The sequence below is a fragment of the Cynara cardunculus genome (assembly GCF_001531365.2).
Source record: "Cynara cardunculus var. scolymus isolate 2C chromosome LG 13, CcrdV1, whole genome shotgun sequence".
In the NCBI taxonomy this organism is placed as follows: domain Eukaryota; kingdom Viridiplantae; phylum Streptophyta; class Magnoliopsida; order Asterales; family Asteraceae; genus Cynara; species Cynara cardunculus.
Window position 1 is genome coordinate 40,962,852 of NC_037540.1, and position 22,856 is coordinate 40,985,707.

At 35.4% G+C, this 22,856-nt stretch overlaps 2 protein-coding genes across 10 annotated transcripts; both read right to left on the reverse strand.

The window, feature by feature from the left end:
- Positions 1–25: 25 nt before the first annotated feature.
- On the reverse strand, positions 26–6,999 carry LOC112525422 (probable 26S proteasome non-ATPase regulatory subunit 3). Of its 2 annotated transcripts, XM_025135545.1 has the most exons (9): positions 6,936–6,999; positions 6,754–6,846; positions 6,380–6,570; positions 3,686–3,820; positions 3,452–3,588; positions 2,917–2,971; positions 2,728–2,838; positions 1,619–1,858; positions 27–778 (listed from the first exon to the last, which is right to left on the reverse strand). In XM_025135545.1, exons 2-9 carry the CDS (start codon positions 6,839–6,841, stop codon positions 266–268), a joined length of 1,470 nt encoding a protein of 489 aa, XP_024991313.1. In that variant the 5' UTR covers positions 6,842–6,846; positions 6,936–6,999; the 3' UTR covers positions 27–265. The 2 variants fall into 2 exon arrangements, with proteins under 2 accessions (XP_024991314.1, XP_024991313.1); XM_025135546.1 differs by lacking the exon at positions 6,936–6,999 and having other exon boundaries at positions 26–778; positions 6,754–6,908.
- A 2,314-nt stretch (positions 7,000–9,313) lies between these two features.
- Positions 9,314–21,777, reverse strand: LOC112524233 (RNA-binding protein 39-like). 8 transcript variants are annotated; one of them, XM_025133971.1, is made up of 14 exons: positions 21,604–21,777; positions 19,678–20,318; positions 16,789–16,870; positions 16,605–16,661; positions 15,039–15,094; positions 14,254–14,485; positions 13,958–14,041; positions 13,188–13,262; positions 12,348–12,431; positions 11,772–11,836; positions 11,241–11,442; positions 11,077–11,165; positions 10,108–10,222; positions 9,314–9,512 (listed from the first exon to the last, which is right to left on the reverse strand). In XM_025133971.1, the coding sequence occupies exons 2-14, from the start codon at positions 20,289–20,291 to the stop codon at positions 9,471–9,473; spliced, it is 1,797 nt and encodes a 598-aa protein (XP_024989739.1). In that variant the 5' UTR covers positions 20,292–20,318; positions 21,604–21,777; the 3' UTR covers positions 9,314–9,470. The 8 variants fall into 8 exon arrangements, with proteins under 8 accessions (XP_024989739.1, XP_024989738.1, XP_024989745.1 ...); XM_025133970.1 differs by having other exon boundaries at positions 21,629–21,765; XM_025133977.1 differs by lacking the exon at positions 21,604–21,777 and adding an exon at positions 18,340–18,399 and having other exon boundaries at positions 16,789–18,162; positions 19,678–19,767.
- Positions 21,778–22,856: the final 1,079 nt, after the last annotated feature.

The window sequence follows — 22,856 nt, forward strand, 5'->3', positions numbered from 1 at the left end:
TTCAAAAAGATGTGCAGGGGTAAAATGGTAATTTCACATAGCAATCCTGAACCCAAGGTGTCCATCCACCATCCACCTAAATTCCAGCAACACAAGAATTTGTAAAAATTACCATTTTTTCCAAAATGAAACCATAGATAAGTTTCAAAAAGATGTGAAGGGGTAAAAAGGTAATTTCCAATCGTAGCCGAAACATCCGAGCTTTCGACAACGATAATAATGTCCGAGAATACAGTTTTTAAGATGTTGGAAAACACTAAGTTCATTAAAATTCGTCATCATCTTCCTCGGCTATATGTTTAGCAAGTTCTTGCTCCTGCTGTTGTCTCTCTCTCCTCTTTTCCGCACTTTCTTTCTCCTTGTGGGAATTCGGTGGAAACCGAAGGGCGCGGACCGCCTCGTTATGCATATTTAAGCAAAACGCGATTCGAGAATTGAACGCGATTTGAGGTTCGTTTGTTGAATAAATGTCGCCCGTTTCCTTAGACACCATCCATCCGTTTGTGTGATCGAGTGTGGCATCGATGGCGCCGTCACGGATTGCTTTCGATACGATGCTCTCGGCATCGGCAACAGGGTTTGGGGAGTCGAGTCTAAGCTTTGTTGCCACGTCAGCGAGGGAGATACGGGAGTAGGAGATGCTGATGTTGCGGAGTCCGGTTCTTATGACGTTGTGGCGCAATCTGACAATCAAATTGTTGGTTCGGTCGGAGGTGAAAGTGGTGGAGAATTTCTCGGCAACGGTTTTGAACAACTCAAGATCTCCGATTCTAACAGCCTGAAGAAGAACAAGAAATAATCATGAAGATCTCGCGTAATCCAAAATGATTATAAAGCTCTCTCTCCTGTGTGTTTGTCCCATCTATTGTCACACAATATGATAATCATATATTATTCATCAATTAAATAATATCGTGGGACTCGTAAGGATTGGCTACAAAGTGAAATGAGGTCTGAAAATGGCTATAAAGTGAAAAGTGCTTGGGAGATTGACTATTTTTGTAAATTTCCCCGGGTCCCACTCTACGTCTATATTCCTATCCACCCTTAAACATGTCCCTTCACACACTAAATGAGAACCACCAAATCAAACGAGCCAAGTGTATCCCTCCCACAGGTGGAATTGGAGTTATAAAGATGTAAGCAAACTTGATCTCTACCGTAAACGGTAGAGCAGTTGTTTTCGTGACGACAGCCAGTGAAATGTGTGTGAAAGGGAGAGAAACATATATGCCTAAACATGAAAAGGCTAAATAAGAGTGAATAACGACAATAAAACTAGAATAAAATGAAGCATCAAGAATATAAATAGAAGCAAGTACAAGGAAAATAGATTCGTTCTTGAGTCCATCACTAGCAAAGTGTTCTATATCCAAAAAGATACTCCCTCCGTCCCAAAATATGTGTTCACATTTCTATTTTAGTTTGTTCCAAAATATAAAGTAAGTGCATACTTTCCAACTCTACCCTTAATTTATGGGATGGAGAAATTAATTACTCCCTCTATCTTTAAGGGTAAAACTGTCATTTAGTTCATTAAAAAGTGTACTTGTGTTCCTTTTTCACTGTAGACACTTATTTTGGGACGAAGGGAGTAATTGAAGTCGAGTTAACTCACATTTGTCAGCTCAAAGTAAGGCCGCAAGGCCTTCTCCATGCCTTTCTGCATAAAGACAGTTCGTTCGGGTATCTCTCCAAGAAGCAGACGAACAATCACGGCCCATTTATTGCATTGAACCCGGAAACCAAGAGCAGCCACAGGGGCTTTTCGAGCAGCTTGGAGAAGGGATTCCTTTGCATCGGTATATTCCAGCTGAATCGTCCTAATCTTTCCAAGATAGAAAAGGTAGCGGCAAAACTGAAACAGAAAAAATAGAAAAGAGCAAAAAAGGAGCGTAAGTTAAATCAACAAGCACCCAAGCTTAATTTCAAACAAATATATATAGATAACAGTCATAAGTGAACAAAGAAAATCTTGAACCTTTTGCTAGAAAAGTTGGGATACTAAATCCCAAGTAAGATAGTGAAATGCAAACTAGTATGTCTCCAAAAATCAGTTAGGGTGCATTTGGTACACAGATGGGGAGAGTGAGGTAGGCAAATGAAAGAATTGTGGAAGGTTTTTGGTTCTTAATTTGACATGGGTGGTTTAGTAATTTACCAAGTTTGTCCCATCTCCCCAATTCAAAAAATGCATTTTTGTCCCACTCCATCCCGTAAATGTTCCAGTCTAATTGTCATACCAAATGTGGAAGAACAAACTTGTTTTGTCCTGTATGGTCCCGCGTACCAAAAGCGTCCTTAAGAACAAAATACGCAAAAAAAAGTCCAAGTGCCAAATAAAGTTCCAAAAGCTCACCACTTCTCACAAGTATTGATCATTAACATCAAAGCAATGAAACCATAAATCACATGAAGCTTCGTAACTCGTAAGGATCACAACTATAGTATGAATTAAGAAAAGGCCTTTAAAAGTATCTTAATTTAGGTTCATAACTGTCAAGTCTGTTACCGTGGTTGCGGATTTGAGAAAGAAACAGAAAACCGTTATACTAAGAATCTCCAATTAAAACCGCATAAGAATTTCCCATTAAACTGGTTAAAAGCAATACCAAACCTTTTATCTTGGATGGGCTGAGGTTAAAAAAGATAAAGCACGTTAGAAATTTGGAAAAAGAAGTACGAAATTAAAGCCGTAGATACAAATAGCATCAAATGTAGAATCACCTGCTGATTTGAATGAGCTTCAAAACGTGGTGCCTTCGATCTCAGCTTCTCTGCTTGATCATACAAATTGTAATGGAGGTAATTGCGAAGTAGCAGATTGAGGAGCGTTTCCTGCATATCGTCCATCAAAAACGGATAAACACCAGAATGCTCAACAACTACTCACAACCACAAAATTAAGAAACAAACCTGCCCCAACTCATCATGACGCAACGTTGCAACCCGGTGCAAAGCTAGGAGATTACTGCATGTAAATGTGATGCTCTTAATCAAGACGGAGAATGGAAAGATAATAATTGATTACATACTTGAGACTAACTTGTTCCTTCCTCCCATACTTCAATAAGACATCGAAAATAACATATGCATGTAGACGGGTCATCTTGGGATATGACCTTAAATGAGTTTTTAATTAACATAATCTCCTGACCATTAAAGGAAAAATGGATTTATACTCGTAAGGTCATAAATTTAGTTAAAATCTCACTTGAGTTGTATATCTAAAAATCCCGCATGTAGACGAGTTATTTAAGAGAATGACCTTCTGACATCATTTTTTAATTGTATGACCTTCTAACATATTTAAGAATGCCTCTTCCTAACACAAAATGCCTTAAATTTGTTAAAAGGTCATGCATTTAAATAAAATATATATCAGCAAGATATTCTCCTAAATAACCCATCCTGACACAAATAAAAAAAAGAACCCCATTTCGTTACACACCCACGAATTTCGGAGAGATTGCCGGTAAGTTCATAACTAAGAGAGTAATAGAAGTAGAGTCTGGATGCCAGAACATCAACTGTTCTCCTGTTCAAGTTTTTCAAACGGGTAATGCTTGCTGAGGAACAAGCCTTAGCCTGCATAATAAGAGAGAGAAATGAGATGACGTAATCAACACCACAAACTTCGACTAGGAGCATGCAATCACAAAGTGACCAAATTGATCATGCTAACCTCACTGTATTTTTTCTGATCAATCAGGAATATCAGCACAAGCAAGTAGCTATAAATCTCGAGCTCTGGGGAGTGCTTTACATTAGCTTGAGTTGTAGATGATGCAGTGTCAACTTCCATATCATGCTGATCATCCTTCACAAAACGTAAAAGCATGTAAAGCACATGGTTAGACTTCAATTCGCAATTCTTATTTGTCAGTCTGGAAGCTTGTATCATAGAAGATAAGACAAAAGACATCATTCAGGTGAAACCAAACTAAATAAGAACATATTCTTGTCAGTTTGACCATAAAAAATATGTCGAGAACACCTTTTTATCTTAAATTTAAGGCAACAGAGTTCATCATCAGTAAACAGTATGCAAGCAGATAGAATGGACACCATCTCTTTCATGTTATATTGATTTCTTGTCACTGAAGAAAAGAGACAAGGTTCCAACAAAGAGAGTTGGACCCAACCAAAGGATGTTCGTTATGTTTGGTTTTCTAAATAAGGCCTGAGTTCAATTCAAGTTTGTAAGGAGGTTGGTCATCGTCATTTGTGTTTGATTAACAGAGCTCACATTTGGCTTGGCTAGGCTTGTCAAATGATGATAATACATGCCTTAAGACATTCAAGGTTCAAGACATCAAATACACATAAAAATTCACAAGCTCAAATTATATTAACTATACAAAGCTTGATCGCCAATTCTTCTACAAACAAGCTTTGAACTTATTCAGCTCATAGAAGATGAGCTGAACTTGAGTCAGCCTTGAGCCTATATGATGTCAAATCCAAACAATTTTTTGATACAAACAAGTTTTAAATCTATTCAGCTAATAGAAGATGACCTGAACTTGAGAGAACCATACAAAGCCAATTCCAAACAATTGTGATTTAGATCAGTTTGTTTGCACTTTCACCACCAACTGATGAAGCTCACACGTCTTTCCTGCTATCGTTATAGTTGTAGCCCTTAAGCATGTCCCTCATCACGTCAAGATCTTGTGGGAAGGTTCAAAGTCTACTATCTACCACACCATATTTTCAGTGTCAAGACTATAAAATCATTGCCATCTTTCTATACCTCTTAATTTCTCATAGTTTGTCTTGTAATTGCTTGACAAGTTGACCCACCAGACAAAAATTTTAAACTGATAATCAAACACCAAGGGCTCATGCATGTATTTTCAGATGTTCTCTCCCAAAGTGCCAAGGCCACGCATTTTATTATTTTTTAGCTACCTCAAGGTTCCATTTCCTTGGAAAATGTTGCCAACAAAGAGAAGTAGGAAAACTATATCCTTCAGATGTATAGAGTTTAAGCAATGATCAAACTATTTTTTGTATATCTTTTGCATTTTCTGTGAGGGTGTATGAAAAAGACAAGACAAAAGAAGGTAGTGAGTCATAAATGACTAAGTTCCAAATCTTGCATCTTTAAGTAGTATTACACAGACAGTATCACTACAAATCTATTCTTGATACACCACCTAACATGTTCACCAAATCTGTCTGTCAGAAAGAGCGCTATTTTGGTGTATTCAGGAGCAACAACAATTTTTAGCTAATTCTTGATTCCTATTTTTTCTTCTCACATCATGATATTGATCACCAAAAAGACCATGAGGGGCATTCAAGAATAATCTAATATGGTACGTCACAGTACCTGGTGAGTGCATTTGGTTTGGTTACAGTACTTGGTGTATGCAACAAAAGGCCTAACCATATAATGCTCCTGTCTTTTACCCAAGCATGTTTTTGTTCCTTCTAGTAAGAGTGCTTTCAGATCCCTAAAATTATTAAGTTCTCCCTTGTAGCAGGTCCATAAGCACCTTGATACACTGTGCTTCTTTTTCTGACATTCTCCAAATAGAGCCATACACTTTCTTTCTTATCACAATTTGCTTACTTCAAATGTTCTTACCAAATGTTCATTTACCATCATGTAGAAAATTTGAGATAAAAGCAACTCATGTCTCTCAATATACACCAACACACATCTCTCACTGACACCAACTGACTTCCATTTATACCACTTTTTATGATCGCTGCATTTGTATTTGGAAACTGGAGAACAACCTCGAGAGGATGAATTTCTAGGCAGGCAGTGGACAGCCCAAAGTTCATAAATATATATGGATAAACCAAAAGCCGCAATGATCAACACTCACTTACACTCCCGATCATAGATGCAATTTTCTTATGGGCGTAGCACTTTGCAAACAGGTATTTCCCAAGATTAGATGTTTTCTTACATTTAAGAGAACGGGGGAGCGTGGACGAGAATGTGACCTTATATAGCAAGAAGAAGGCCTTTATCACTATGGTATCAACTAGATCCCTATAGTAATGTGCAGTCACAAGCAAAAACAATTATGCAGGTATCGTTCCAGGTTACCCAACATCTTTCATTAATTGTCACTTCCATTCTCCACTCAACAATTAGTTTCGTTCTTAAATGATCATTAATTTACACCATCATCTCTCTATCCATTTTGTGTGATTTTTGGGCTCTACATTCGAAATATATTAAATTTTTGTTTGACCAAAAGGATGCTTACCTATGCGCCTCAACTTATGCCTTTTTTAAATTAGATAATCCTCTGCTCTTTCCATGATTGCTACTTTATTAACACTAAAAATAGATGGCTAAATAGGATACAAGTCCAGTGAACAATGATATTCACAAAGCCCAGAAGCTACTAACCTTTGGAAGATATGAAGCTAAACGAGAGTGTGCTTCCGATCCAGGTGCAAGAGCAAAATTAAGAAACGAAGAGATCGCAGAAGCCTTTAACTTCCTCCTTAACGCAATTGTTAGCCTAATAGCCCTCAAAATCCGACGAACTTCACGAGCATGAGCTCCAGTCTCAATCAGTGCAGCAATTTCCTTCAAATCTGAAAGCCAAACTCACATGATTTCCACGAACAAACTCGAAATTTCAACTCTAAACAGTAAATAAACACACACATTTTTCAAATATTAATTCCACATCAACAAAGATTTGAACTTAAATTTACCGATAAACAAACTACATGATGAACAAAACAAAAAAGAATCAATATTTCATCGATTCTTACGCTGTAGAATAGAAGGAGCCGTAGATGAAACCGAATTAGAAGGAGCTGCAGGGACCTGTTGCTCTTTCATCTCAACATCTTGCGTCATTGTTCCTGTAAAATTGCAATCGAATCATAGAAAATAAGACCAATAATCGCAAAAAATAATGAGATTTCGAATTCAATCTTAAACCTAAATTTACCAAATAAGAACTATCGATTCCAATGCTTGATTGGAAAACTTTGGATGGATCAATCGAATGATCAGCAGGGGTCATATCATATAATAGGGCTTCTTTCGCAACAAGTTAAGTATTTAGTCCCCTTTTAAAGAAGTACGATTTGAGCCCTTTTATTACAAAAAAGGACCGATATAGTCCTCCTATTTTAAAACGTTGTCAGGTCCACCCAAAACTAACTTTTTTGGTCAATTTAAACCCTCAATCTTGTTTCATGTTTCCATCATGGGTCCCTCTTAATTTTAATTCTTATGGTCATATTTTGTTTTTAAATCATGAAAAAATTTCCTAATTTTATTTTTATGGTTTTGTATATATATTATAATTACTTCATAATTTTGGACTTTTAAAATAGAGCGTTGCATGAAAAGTAACATACTTTATTTTAATTTCTATTTTGTATAACGTACTTTCAGAACTTTCATTATGATATATGAGATGTGATATTTCGAATGTTTAAGTATCTGAGTAACCGGTTACCATGCTGGCATATCAAATGGAGTGGAATACAAGTGAATATTATTTGTTGATATGACGATTTATGAGGATTTATTAATTTAATTCACCATCAAGAACCATAACTTATCATCAAAAACCCTAATTAAATTTCTATAATTTAGGGTTATTATCAAGACCTTTCTTCCTCATTCCAAACCTTGTTTTTTGTTGGGTTTTTTAGCCATTAAGATTTGATTTATAAAAAGGACGTTTTGACCTGAGTAACGGTTTCTGGGATTTCGACTTAAGTTTTCTGATTTAAATCGAGATCGAAAAATGGTTTACCGGTCCAAATCGGGTTCAAAATCTTTGAGATCTGATTATAGTAGGTATCAAAATCGAAGATCCGAACGATTTGAGATTAGGGTTGTTGGGTTTTCCAACAAAGTTTTCAAAGGATTTCTTCTTCAAATAAGAATTTATATATTTACGATTTAGGGTTTTCAAGAAGATTTGTCAATCAAAAAGAAATATACTTAGAAAAATAACACATAAAATTTTAGAAAATTTGTAAAATGCAAAATTATATGAGAATAAATACCTTAAAATCAATTTTATATACAAAATATTGGCCTGTGATAGCTCAACAAAAAATATTGAGTTATATCTCATATCATTTGATACATCAGCATGGTAATTGGTTAACGATTAAATTTGTTATCTTGATGTCTGAGATGCTACATTAGCATCTCAGACACCAAAATAGAAGTTTTAAAAATCCCAAAATAGAAATCAAAACAAAATACGTAACTTTTTAATGCAATTTACCATTTAAAATATTAATGATGAATACCATACTGATGTAAAAAAGTCGTATATATATGAAAATAGATTTTGATATTCATCAAGTTAGTTTATGAAATATTAGTTTATGGAAACCATATTAGCTCGATTGATATTCAACTGTAATTAAAAAAAAATCTTACAATTAACATGTTCCAAAAAAATGAGTGTATAATAAGAAAATACGATAAATATATAACATGGTGATTTATCTACTACAAAAAAAAAATAGATTATTTACGTTTCAAATTCAAATATTTTTCTTTCAATAAGATCTTAATTCCAGTGACAATTGTATTAGATATCTTACAACTAAAATTCCTCTATTTTCTGTATAATCGAACAAGACTTGCATTCAAACTCATCTGTGCTCTGGCCATGGGTCACATAAATATAAAGCAAACCAAACCAACATAACATATTCTACCTAAAAACAGAATCTGTAAAGAATGAGATATACACAAACCTAACATCTATCTCAAAGATTAGAACTGTTGTTTTTATGAACTGGTTATGAGAAGTGTGTCGAAAGGAACATATAAGATAAATTTCGAAAAGTTGGATATGTTTAAACATACAGATACAGGCAAATACAAGGAAAATGTTGGTTCCTGTAAAAACTATCACTTTTCATGAGAAACGTGATGAACATGACTTTCACATAATATAACGCAACCTTTTTTTAAAAGGTATCTCAGACCATGTCTGAACTAATCCCGTCGAATTATGACTACAAAAAATCAACCATAATAAACTCAGTGGCCACAATTGTTGTGCACGTCTAGAATCTAACCATGGACATATGAGATAATGTAACGTAAACTTCACGTAGTATATGTAAAGGTATCCTACAAAGAAATCAGTGAAGACACAACATTCAGGTCCCACCGCGTTCACCACATTCACACAATATACAGATATCTTCACCAGTTCTCATCAAAAATCTTTTTTCTCAAACGATCCCAGGTCTACAAGAAAAACATAACAAAGACAAAGAACTGCACACCCTTTGTGTAACTTTGTATGAAGGAGAAAGACAATAGGTGTGGTTCAAAGTAACATAGGTAAAGCTGCATCAATAAATTGTACTACATGCATTAACGATTATACATCCTTAACATGAATAAAGTATCAAACTTTCCTTCTTCTACACACCTTATGGATCCATACACTTTAAGATGTAAAACCAAAAACAATTGAAAATTTTCGATACATCCGCTAGATGCTGTCGGGAAATTTGGCCTCGTAGTCTTGTGGAACCTGTATCGAGGTTTATAAACATTCCGTCAACTAGAAGTCAATTGGTTGATTAAAGAGAACCTAAAATTCACAAATGCTTTGAATTTGTTGTGTTTGAATAAACCAAATTAGTTGTTGGCTAATAAGCTAGTTGATAAACTGGTCATGTTTGGTAAAAGACGGGCTGATAAACTAGATGACAATGCAAAATGACTTAAAATAACGTGTTGAAAAATACAAGGGGCATAATTGGAAAATAAAAGTGAAAAAACCCATAGAACTTGATGAGAAGCTACTTCTCTGTTTTGGAGAAATTGTTGGAGATGCTCTTTGTACGTCGGTTCAGAGAGAATGAATTGAGATATAGGGCATATAATCAAATAAAAGCCACAAAAAGGTTGAGAACCGTGAGAACCATCATGAATTGTTTCATATTGTGAAACAATACACGTGAATGTCCAATGTTGTTTCACAAAATGAAACAAATAATAGACATCAGAATAATGACAATGTGAAACAACATTGTATTTTCACATGTATTGTTTCACCTTGTGAAACAATACATGAAAACCGGTACCGAACCCTTTTGTGGTTCTCATTTGATTAGATATAATACCATAAATGTAGCGGTGATCATTTTTCCAGCAAACCATCTCCCATGAAGAGCGCGCTGAGCAGCTTCTGCAGATTGAGTATTCTCGAATCGCAAATACACGAATCCAGCACTGTTCCTGTTAATCCAAACATATGGAAAAATTGTCAAAGGACTCGTCCATTTAGAAACCGTAAATATTTTGTCTAGTTTATAAGCTAACAGAAAACTTTTTCAGCCAACAATTAGCTTATCAACTCGTTTGCCAAACATAGCCCAAACGTGATAATTATATATAACACATTTAGAATTATTTTTCCCCTTCTTGAATGTGCCTTACTATTTGAAAAGATATAATACATCAAGAAAAATATGATATTGGAATATATTGCAACTATTATAACACGCTTGCAGCTCGTTTTCGGTTGGGTTTTAACGATAACCGAACATTCTCTGGGTTTTCCTTGGGTTCATTTGTTTTCTCTCACATTAGATTTCAGGTTAATGTTTCCAGGCTCATTCGATTTTTGCTCACTCTAATAAAACACACCAAAACGAGCCCTGTGGAGGGCCGTAAGCTGCACACACGCCTGACCAACTATCTCAAAAAGCAAGGTTGTTTCCATGAAGACCCCCTGCTTAATTAGGGTTCTGGTAACCTAACCAATAGAGATGCAAAATACCCGGGCTTTTCGGGACTGGACCAAAAACCAGGTTTTGGGGCATTTTTCGGGCTCATTAGGCCCAGGCTTTTTGGTTGGGCTCGGGCTTAGGCCCTTTTTGGAATCTCTAGTTATCTACCGACCAACGACCCATTAACCCTATCCCCCACCCTCTACCTCACCCCTAATGTGGAGAAATGCAACAGGAAGTAATCAAGGTAAAGGTATAAACAAATTGAACCAAAATATCATAAAAAATGAAAGAGAGAGTTATTAAACACTTCAAATTTTCAACACACGTAATAAAATAAAAATAAAAATAAAAACTTACTTCTCGATATAGATATGCCTTAGCTTTCCATGTTTTGAGCATTCTGATTGAACGTCCTCCTTGATATCTAGATCAAAATCTGGTTCGTCCTATTAAGAGAGAGAAGAGTGTAAAAAATTTTATAATCAATGCAAAAAAGTTGCTAAATGATTCACACGGCAAACCTCCAATTCAGGATCAAACATGTTCTTCAACAATAGACATTCACTCGGAACACCAACGCTTTCTGCAGATGGAATGGTAACAGGTGGAACAGAAAGAGCGGCACCAGGGATTGTTGAAAGGGCCGAAAATGGAGCCTGTTGAAGAGGAACAACGCCAGGCACACCACCAAGAATAGGTGCGGTTGGTAGCGATCCAACAACACTGAAAAATGGAAATCGTTACACACAACCATCACGGTACAATTAGGCCATGTTAGGCAAACTAGCTGACAAGTTAGATGACGATATAAAATAACCTAAAAGCAAATGTTTTTTGGTCATTTATATAAAATACAAGGGGCATGATTGAAAATATAGAAGACAAAAAAACACTGGAGCTTACTGAAATGCCAGCTGAAGTAGCTTTTCAAAAAAAAAGACTATGGCTTACCACACACGGGTTTTCAATAGCTAAAAGATAAGCTAGCCTATGGTTGTCAAACATTGCCATAATATGATGACACGAAATTATAGTTGAAATTTGTACTGGACCTTGTTGTGGTTCCACTACGATCCAACTTCTGCATGAGAAGTGCTCGAGAACGTGCATTCAGAGACTGCAAAAATCAACCGATAAAAGTTGAAAAGATAAGCAAGAACAGATAATGGTTGTTTTTACAAATATAGATGAGTAATTAAGAGTCCAAAAACACAACAAAGTTTGCCTTAGTTTTCTCAATAATCTAACCAAGTCTCAAATTTCTTTATTATATTTAACAAAATTTCTATTTTTAACCCATTTTAATTGGTAACCTGTTGATCTTGTAACATTTGATTACGTGGATCTCGAGTTCATCGTCCACTTCAGGCTAACCCTTTCATAAACCTTTCAAAGACGGGTATCCGTGTCATCAAATGTTACAAAAACAGCAAGTCGCTGATCAAAATGGGTACAAAATAGAAAATTTTGAAACTTTGATACATCGATTCATAACAAAATTGTTTGTTACACTAAATAAAAACTAAACAAAACTTTCTTGGAATTTTCCGTTTGTGAAACTGCATAAACTTTCGTTGTTTGAGAAGACATCTTGTCAAAGGTCAATAAGACAAGGAATAGTTTCTTACCAGGCCGCCGCCATCATCATCATCGAAATCACCAGGATTGACACCCATTTCTTGCATTCCAGATTGATCAGTAATAGCAGAAACCTGCATTAATAGACATTATATTACAAAACAGATCAAAGGAAAAACTGCCACCATACATAACACATGCATTGTCACCCTTTGATGCCACTTCGAAACATGTTCAAATATCTTAAAGTAAAGAGTAAAATGCAACGAAGTTCGGTTTAGTTCCTATTTAGTGTAATAAAGACTTTTTCTCTCAACCAATGTAATAAAGTTTCAAAAGGTTTCTATATTGTACCCACTTTGACCGATAACTTGCTGATCTTGTAAAATTTGATGACAAGGATGCCCGTTTATGAAATGTTTAGGAAAAAATCATGGCGAAGTGGATGATAAACTTGACATTCGGGTCCTCAAATGTTACAAAATAAGTAGTCATCAGTCAAAATAGGTAAAAGAAATAGAAATTTTGGAAATTTTGTTACAATAAACTGGAAAATTAAAAAATATGTTCTTTGATTGAGAAAAACATTCTTTATTATAATAATTAGGAAAAGAGACGAGCTTCGTTGCATTTTGCCCTAAAATAAATAAATAAACTAAAAACCATATTTTTTGAACTCCATAGCATACATCCAGGAGTGTAAGAAACTATTTACAGCAACAAATAAACCTTATTCGATGGTAAAAGGATAAATAATTACCTAATGAAAGCCAAAATGAAAAAAATGATCATAATCATGGAAATCCAGTTCTTGTAAGTTTTATATATAGACAACCCAATGCCAAAATAATCGCTCAATATGTAACTTCATGAATCATAAGGAATCATACCTTCATCATTCGACCTGCAATCTCCAACTGTCCATTTAAACTCTGCGCTGCTCTGGCGTCTTCAAGACGTGCAAACTGAATAGGAACAAAAACGCCTAAGCTTGCAACTAAACTTAGAATTAATAAACACAGATTGACCAGATTGACTGCCTGTCTGGAAATAATTAAGATGATGTACCAGTAGCTGTAAGATCGTGTCAGAACCATCTTAAGCAGCAAACTGATCTATTGAGACCAACATGGTTTTAAAAAGCGTCCAAGGCTGGAAAATCGAGTCTGAGGTGGCACCTCTCATGGGTTAGTTGAGTCATACGCCTCAAGCCACTGAGGCGGGCCTTGAGGCGCCTGAGGCAGTGAGGCGAGACTGAGGCAGGGGTTAGAAATTAAGTTCAAATTTTAGAAATCGACTTGCTGATTTTACTTCTTATAAAATAAACCAATTCTCTTGTTCGTCTTCTCCTGGTTTTAACTTGTCATCTCCAACGTCTTAGCCAGTCTCCCAATTTGAAGAGCATCACGTATATATATCTTATTTACCACTTTGAAGAGTATATGGTTGATATATATATATATATATATATATATATATATTATTTCTTCTCTAGTCTCCCACTTTGTATTTATTTAGAGTGTGTTTGTGTCTGTGCATATCCACCTTGAGGCTTAGGCCTTGCCTTGTCAAGAGAAAACGCCTTGAGGCCCTATTCTGCTTTTTTAAAACCTTTGAGACCAATAACAGAAAGATTAAATATATGCTGAACGAAGCTTACCTGAATAAAACCAAAACCTTTACAATTCCCTGTCTCATCAGTAGGTAGCTGCACCAGCTCTACAGTGCCGAATGATTCAAATACCTAAACAGTATACACAGCTAAACTGTTAATGCCATCATCAGAAGAAAAGATGCACATCACAGGTTAAATCTTGAAAAATTTAGAGCTTCAATTTAATTTGTTTGACTATTCAGTAACATTTATACACATGCATCATCTGTAGGAAAAAGGTCCCACAGAAGATATTCACTTTTCCAAAACAAATCTATAATTATTGTATCAGGGTGTCAAACCTGCCGAAGTTGATCTTCCTTCATATTGTAATGCAGATTGCCAACATACAACTTTCTAGCCCCCCCTGCATATGCACCTGTACCACCTGCAACTCCAGCAGCAGTTGCAGTGGACTGTACAAGATTTTTTTCAGCTTCTGATGGTTTGACCATCACCGGTTGACCAAGAAGAGGCTGACCCGAGAGTGCTATTGCCATAGGGACAGACATTGCATCATAAAATTCAATGTACCTGAAAATGCCTAGATTAGAAGATGCATAATATTTCACTATAGCGATAACATTGAATATATGCAAGTTCCAAAGTTTTAGTTGCTTGTTCCTAGTTCGTGTTTAGGAGATAACATGATTTAGAAGATTTAGTATTAGTATATGTTTAGAGTTTAAACATTCTTTAGTGAAATGAGAGTGAAGCTGGACTGAAGGAACAACATTCTTGTTATTCTTGATTTGGAGATAGCTAACTTCAATGATGCGATCAGTTTCAAGGATGGAAAACATATGCAAATATGGCTTCCATGTTCAGTCATCACATGTCCAGTAGTATGTCACTTGCTCACATGTCTTCAATGAGACCTTTGCAGCAAAAGATCTTTTAATGATATTTCTAATTTCTCGGGTGTTTGGATTTACGCAATTGTGAGAAGGGTTTCAGACCTTGTAACATGATAGTGAAATGTAATGTTGCCTACTTGTCGAATCTGCAAATATGAGAATCCTCCCACAACATTCACTATGTCCCAAAACTGGGAAGAATAGATATTACTGCAAAGCAGAAAGCATACCCAACTCCTTTAGAACGTCTTGAGTTACGGTCCATAATAAGGCGTACATCTCGAACCTGAAATCACAAGTAATCCTATTAGCGATGTTCATAAAGAAAGAAGAGAAACAAGAATTGACAGCATTACTCATTGTTTATATAAATCAACAAAATCAAGGGAAACCACTTTCTTTTTAATGTTTTTGACAATTCAACTAATGGATTTGTAAGAAAAAAAAAAGATTTCCCCAAGGGGGTAGGGCCTTGTTCCACATGAATGCATAATCTTCCATGGTATGACTCATGACTGTAAGTGATGGGCGAAAATAGATAACATCAATAACAAATAGTAAGCACAACAAAAAGACAAAAGTACAGAGTTTGCCATTTTGGCTCTCACTCAAAAACATATATTGTATATTAAAATACACGAAGACTAGTGCGAGTTTAACCATAGATATAGCTGAACAGAGAACCAAGCCACTAAGGAGTGGATCGGACTCAACTTATAAATTTATAAGTGATGCACAAACCTGCATTCCTTCTCGATTTAACAATCAATCCTAACCTTTTCTCATTTGTTTGACTTTTTAGTCTGCCAAGTTTCAAGTATTTTGAGTAGAGATAAGGATATACTACACTACTCAAGATCTTTTAAGCTTGTTTTATGCTCGAGAAACTTATAGTTTGTACAAGATTAATATGATGATGATCAAGTCTTATACATCACCAATCTAAAACTTAATTTTCTATTTGCAATTTTAAAAGTGAATATTTAATAATATGCAAACAATCCTAACCCTTTTTCATTAATTTGACTTGTTGGTCTCCCGAGTTTCAAGTATTTTGAGTAGAGCACAAGATATACTACACTGCTCAAGGTCTTTTAAGCTTGTTTTATGCTCAAGAAACATAAGGTTTGTACAAGATTAATACAATGAGATCAAGTCTCATACATCACCAACCTAAAACTTAATTTTCTAGTTGCCATTTAAAAAGTGAATATTTATTGATATGCAAGTTCAAATAATTTTCTCTAGAAACATGGAGCTCTATCTGTGTCTCCGTGAAGAGAATAAGGGTTAACAAAGAGCAATCCTTATCAAAAGCATGGAACTTAGAAAGGGTGTGGAAGGATGCTATACATATGCACAAGTAGCAAGAGTTACACCTCACAATTTCTGATGTTTTCCATTTTCTGGTAAAAGCTTCTTCTAGTTGTATATGTTATATTCATAACACTATATTATTTACAGTTCAATCAGTGGAAAATTCCTTTCTTTTTAGAAAATTACATTTTTGTAAAAGTATTCATGTTTCTATGAGCACTAAAATCCACTGAGAATTGAGTGCTATGAAACAATGAAAGAGAAATGTACATCTTAAACATGGGATGGCCTTATGACTTAATGAGCCACCATAGAAGCCGAATAATTGTTAATTAAATACTGTTCAACTGAGATTCCTGTCCTACCACTTAAATATATGAAACGCACACTCAAGGACCAACAAAAAGCAGCAATTACAATAAAAGGAGAAATCAAATATCAAATGCGATACAAGAAAGAAAAAAGGTTCTAGAATTGACCTTGCCAGCCCTTGAGAAAAACTCATAAACATCTCTTTCATCAGCCTTCAGAGATATCTGAAATTTTTGTAGAATATGATTTGAGAAACACACGAGTTGATGGCGGGGGCAGGGCAGTTATTTAATATGAATAAATTAGTAGCCATCATAATAAAGGACAAAAGTCAACAGCGGGTTAAATTACCTGATATGCAAAGACAGTCCGCTGATCTCTTTCTGGATCCACCTCTGGCTCTACAGCTCCTTCCTTTTTGTCTTTATACCTCCTGCAGACAATCAAGATTTGCAAGTCATCCCATCTAAATTCATCTCTAGTGTGATGCAAATGGAATCCACTATTTGCAAGTTTTCCCTTACAATGACTAAAGCATTTATAATGTAAGGATAGAATCGAACAAAGAGAACACTCCATAAATGCAAGAACTATTCTTCAATATGTGTAACCGAAGGCCAAAACCACATATTAAGTTCTTCAGAACATGAAGTTTTAATGTTAAGAGTGTGAAATTGCAGCTGCTGAAGTTACGAAAATCTTTGTTTGCATATTCAAAAGAACCGACCTGGAGAAGAAAGTAACAATTAAAAGCAGCAGAGATTTCCATACCAAACTATGTAATCCGAATTCAGGCGACAATGAAGGATAGGTTTTGTACCTTTTCTAATGAACCTAAGCTTACTTGAACATCAGTCGATATAAATGGCAGATTGACACGATACTACTAGTAAATCGGAGGGTTTGAACCTGCTAACAGCTTTCATTTCATGATTAGCCATTTCCAAAGAACAGCAAGAGACTTGCATTACACAGAAACACATAAAAGAAAACTAAAGCCACGAGCATATCCTAATTTTTATGCAACAACAATGAAAAAACAACTAGTATTGAAGCATGTCATAATATGACACCAACTTATAAGTTGACAAATGAAACTCTTTAAGCATAAACAGACCTTTATTCAGAAGTAACACAAGTAACACCTTCATAATTTATAAAGCCAAAGAAAAACATTGCTTCTGGAATCTATGGTGTTCAAATCCATAAAGAAAATAATTGATTGTACGATTTTGTTGCTATATAGTAATAACGGTAGCTCGGTTGATCTGATTGTCTTCTAGTCAAGGAAATAAAAGATATGAACAAGCAAATCTAAAGCACCTATTACTCACTAGAATATACAAGGACAATTAATGTATTGGTATAAATCACTACTCCAATGGCGCATATAGGTTAAACAACAGAAGGGAGCAGGAAAAGAAAGATGAAGAAAAATCAAAGATCTTTCATAGTCTTGACACGATAGACATTCAAAGCCAACATACATGGTTAAGGCAACTCGACATTAAAATAGCAAGGTGGAGTATGTGCCACTTGGACAGTGTAAGATTTCCCTCAAACAACTATTGGTGGTATTAGACCTGAAATGTAATAATATTATCATATATAACACATGGCAATATAATATCCTGCAAAAGATAAATGGCTCTTGTAGACAAGTGAACTGATATCCACAAGCAAAGCCTCTGTAAAGCAAAGCCCACTACTCCCACAACAGCATTTCTGCAACAGAACAGATATAAATAAGATGATGCTAGTCGAAAGGTGGAGGATAATGAAAATCATAACATGACATCATCACCCTGCCAAAAGGACCACCAACTTGAAACCCAAATCTTGCAGTTTCAAGCTCTTATATGGATCCCAAAAAGCCTAGGAGGGAGCGTTTAGACCCATAACCTGAGTCCCTGAGCCTGGCTTAGAAGCCAGAACGACCATCTGAGGATTGCTCTAGCACATCTGCGAGTTCCCAGAATCTAGTGTTCAATATTCTATTCTCAAAACAAAATGTTCAATATTCATAATTCTAAGAAACTGAGATATCACGAGTAGCTATGGTACCAATGAAAGAATCTAGGTTGGCACTAGCAGAAATACCATTAAGCAACCGAGCAATGATAGAAGGCAATGGGGTAAACACCAAAGGTACGTAAAAGGAAAAACACAAATTGAGGGTCTGTGCTCATGAAATACAACTCAACTTTTTGTAAAAGAGTCGTTCCTGGGGCGAGCTCCCTATCTTGGCTCTGCTACATTGGATAATATGGTGTTACACTCATTAGCTTCTACAACTTGTGAGCTGTGCCAGTGGCAAACAATCTTATATACAATCATTGTGTAGATCAAAAACTATTTATACAGTACACAAAGTGAACATCAACTCTCAGGAACTAGAAGTTTGTTCCAATAGATCTTGAGGATGACAATATAAAAAATAGAAAACCATCTTCGATGGCACTTTTGGGGCCACAACACCAATAAACTTCAAACAAAATATGCACTTATGTTTCTTCATACTACTTTAACTCAAATCACTTGCAAGGCCAACCAACAGAAGGTTGAAGCATGTTTTTGCATGGGTAATCTATCTTGCATGCTTTTAACATGGGCCATAGATAAAGCTAAATATTCTATCCTTGTAACCCCTTTTAGTACAAAGAAGCCACATCATTACTGTTGGCTTACTCACGTCATCAAACAATCGACACCTGTATGCTAAAGCAAACTACCCTCCCATTCCATCTTGAAAACCCAGGACGAGTTCAGGAGAAATTTATTTGTTCAATTTGCAATTCCAAAGAGCTAGACATACACAAAATTTACTCGCATGCCATAGATGCATTACAAGACAAGCTCACATGTGCCTATTTATTGTCAGGTGCTATAACTCTCTCTCAAAGATATAATAGATACTTCCTACCATTTTACATGTCTAGCCATATGAGCAGAAAGCCTACAGAAAGTAATTTAAAAACAAAAAGGCAGAATTTCACACTCTAGTCCCTGTCATACACTTTCACAACTACTTGACCTTGCACTATAAGTACAATACATTTGGATCACAAAGCTACACAGTGAAATAACGGTTTTTGGTGGCACAAATTGCATAGCAAATGAACGATGATTAAATGCATGTCACATTTGAACAATCGATGTGGCACTAAAGCTAGTCAACGGGGAATCAATGAAAGCACTTATCATTAGCAGATGGGATAAGATCATAAACATGAAAAGTACCTGCTTTCTCGATCAGGTTCTCTAACTTCCTTTTCTCTTTCTCTTTCTCTTTCTCTATCTTTAAACTCCCTATCACGACTCTTCTCCCTGTCCCGGTCATTTCCGTGTCTTTCTGACCTGCTTACACTTCGACGTGGTCGCTCCTGGTCTTTCTCTTGCTCTCTTTCTTCCCTCTCTTTCTCAAATTCACGTCCATGTTCCCTCCTTCCTCTCCCACGTTCCCTCTCCCTATCTACACCTCTGTCTCTGTCTCTCTCTCTATCTTTATCTCTACTCTTACCATTCCTCTCTTCCCTGCTCTTATCCTTATCCCTGTCTTTAGTTTCCCGGTTGCTCCTTTGTCTGTCTCTATCACTCCTATCCCCATCTCTTGGAGATGAACGGTGGTGCGAGGAGCCCCTTTCTCTCTCGCGATCACGCGACTCCTCACCGGACTTTGCACGTTTTGACCTACGCTCATCATTGTTCTTCTCACTTCGATGTCTGGAGCTCGGTCTCCGATCTTTATCTTCCTTTTTACCAGTTTCTTCACCGCCATTAGCTCTTTCCTCCGACTTTGTTGGTTCAGAATTTTCCACCATCTTTTCCAAGTAATCATATTCATCAAAATCCATTATGCTCAGCTAATAGTCCCCAACACTCTGTGGAAAAGAAACCCGCAATGCACTTATGATCTTCCAATAATAAAGAAAGTAAGCAAGCTACATAAAATATTGTAATATTCACTTTAAGATGGTTAATAACTTAATAAAAAAATTAAGGTTGTTCGTGAACTTTTGACACTACAATCTGTATTGTGTTGTAACAGCAGTTGCTATTACTTCATAAGTTGAATATTAAATTTTTCCACAAAGAAACTTTTTGTATAGCCGACATACAACCATGACATTAAAACAAAAAATGGGAAACAGTCTTCTACAATGTCCTCTGCATTGTCAAAAATAACAAAACATATAGCACCCAACTGCTAATAAGAGCCTACAAACACTCTGTTGGCCTTCTATAAACAATTCAAACCCATTTCACCAACGTAAAGAACTAGACCAAACCAAGCCCGTCCAATATGTCCCACTGGAAGTAGCGTCTGGGGGTGGGATGTAATGTAAACAACCTGTCATCTAACATTTCCATGAAAGACCACCGGCTTGTGAAAAAGTCTTTGCACGAAGTTTTGGTAACAAACCAAGTGCTTCAAAGAGTTTGTCAAAAAAGAAGTTAGGAAGAAGTTGAAGAACAGGGAGGAGCTTGGGACCAAAAGGTAAAAAAGGAGAAAAAAAAAGGGAGACCTTTTGGAAAGAAGAACCAAGATTAATAAACCGTAAACAGTAAACTTCAAGACACTGAATTCCTACGCATAGCTGCTCATCACTTTTAGACTCAAAGTTATATACAAGAACTGGTTAAAATCAGTTCATATTATGCCTCTTAATTCATATGCATATATAGCCTCTGGTTTGCATCCTTCATTCCTTTGTAAAAAGTATACTGAAAAAGCATATATCATAACATGTATTCGACTTACTCTTGTATGCCAAATCTAATACACAATATAACATGAAATTGATTAAAATCCAACACACACATTTTGTTATTTGTAATACTTATTGCAAGTGATGAACTGTAATAAATTCCTACCCAGAAATTAAAGCTCAATCCAGCACTATCTATTCATATCAAATAAAAACGAATAAATAAGCAAACAATCAAGCTTCGTAAATAGTAAAAAACAATTCAAAGCAAAGGCACCACATCAACCAAAAAGTCCAGAACCAGAGAGAACACATTCGGAAACACAAACAGGCAAAGACCTTCATATGTTCCCGTGTTACGAATTTCAATGCAGATTAATCCCATTTCTTAGCCCTAAATCAGATAAAACAATTTAAACAGTGATCTTAAACAAACATGGAAGCAATCTACACATACAAATTAGGGTTCCTGGACAGAATACCGGCGAGTTTCGTGTATCTGAGAAACAAATTGACAACCGCCGGAGAAGAAAGGAGACTGCGGATTGAAATCTTCTGGTTGTTTGAAACAGCCGAAGTATTTTCCCTAAGGCCGACACTGAAAAAAAAAATCGACGTCAATTTAAGATGCAATTCTCTGAAATTCAAAGTGGTAGAGTATGGGCCGGGCTGAAAGCAACGAAATATTGGACCGGGCCCAATTGCCACGCCAAACATTTACCCCGAAGCCCAAAATTAAGGCTTGTTTATTATTTAATGAAATTATTAAGAGAGACTCTAAAACTATCTGAATGATTTTGTATCATGGGTCTCCCTTAATCATTAAGTGTCATAATTTCATTGTAAACAATTACCAAACAATTATATTTTATTTTGCACTATATTATGAGAGCATTTTAATCATTATAACCACTTATTTATTCTGTACCGAACCATTCAGCAACTGTCAAACAACCCCTAATTAGAATTTTGTAAAAGTAATAGAAAACTTGTAATATAAATGGGGTAAAATGTGCAAAATAAAAATTATTTTTATAAATTTTCTTATTATAGCATTGTATTTTCAGTTTTTCTTATTATAGTAATGTACTTTCAAAATATTTTTTATCAGGACATCATACTTTAAAAAATTTACTCGTTATAGCATTGGATAACATTTTAAATTAAATTTACCTATTATACCAGGTTTATTTGTCACCTCATCGTCCACGTAGCTGTTCACATGTACGATAGTGTTGACATGATATTTCTTATTATAACATTGTACTTTCAAAATTACTTTATTATAACATCACCAATTTCTATTACAAGATTATACTTTTAATTTTAATATTTTTATCATTTAAACATTATAAATTTAATCAAATGTGTTTATTAAAAATTATAATATCATAAATTAAACATGTTTACAAAAGATTACTATTTCACGAATAAAATATTCATAAAAAATCATTCGTTCATATATAATTTATAAAAATAATCAATCACCTTTTTATTAATATATTATTATAAAACATATTTTAAAGCATTATTACATATAAATCCTACAAAATATCATAAAATACCAACCACCAACATGAAATTTCAATATCCTATGTGTTGTGGGACTTCGTTACTTAATTGCCATTGCACCTCAGTTAATACATAAGGCAACTATGACACTAAGGGCTTGTTTGTTTTTTGAAAAAAACCATTTAATGCTTCTTAAGT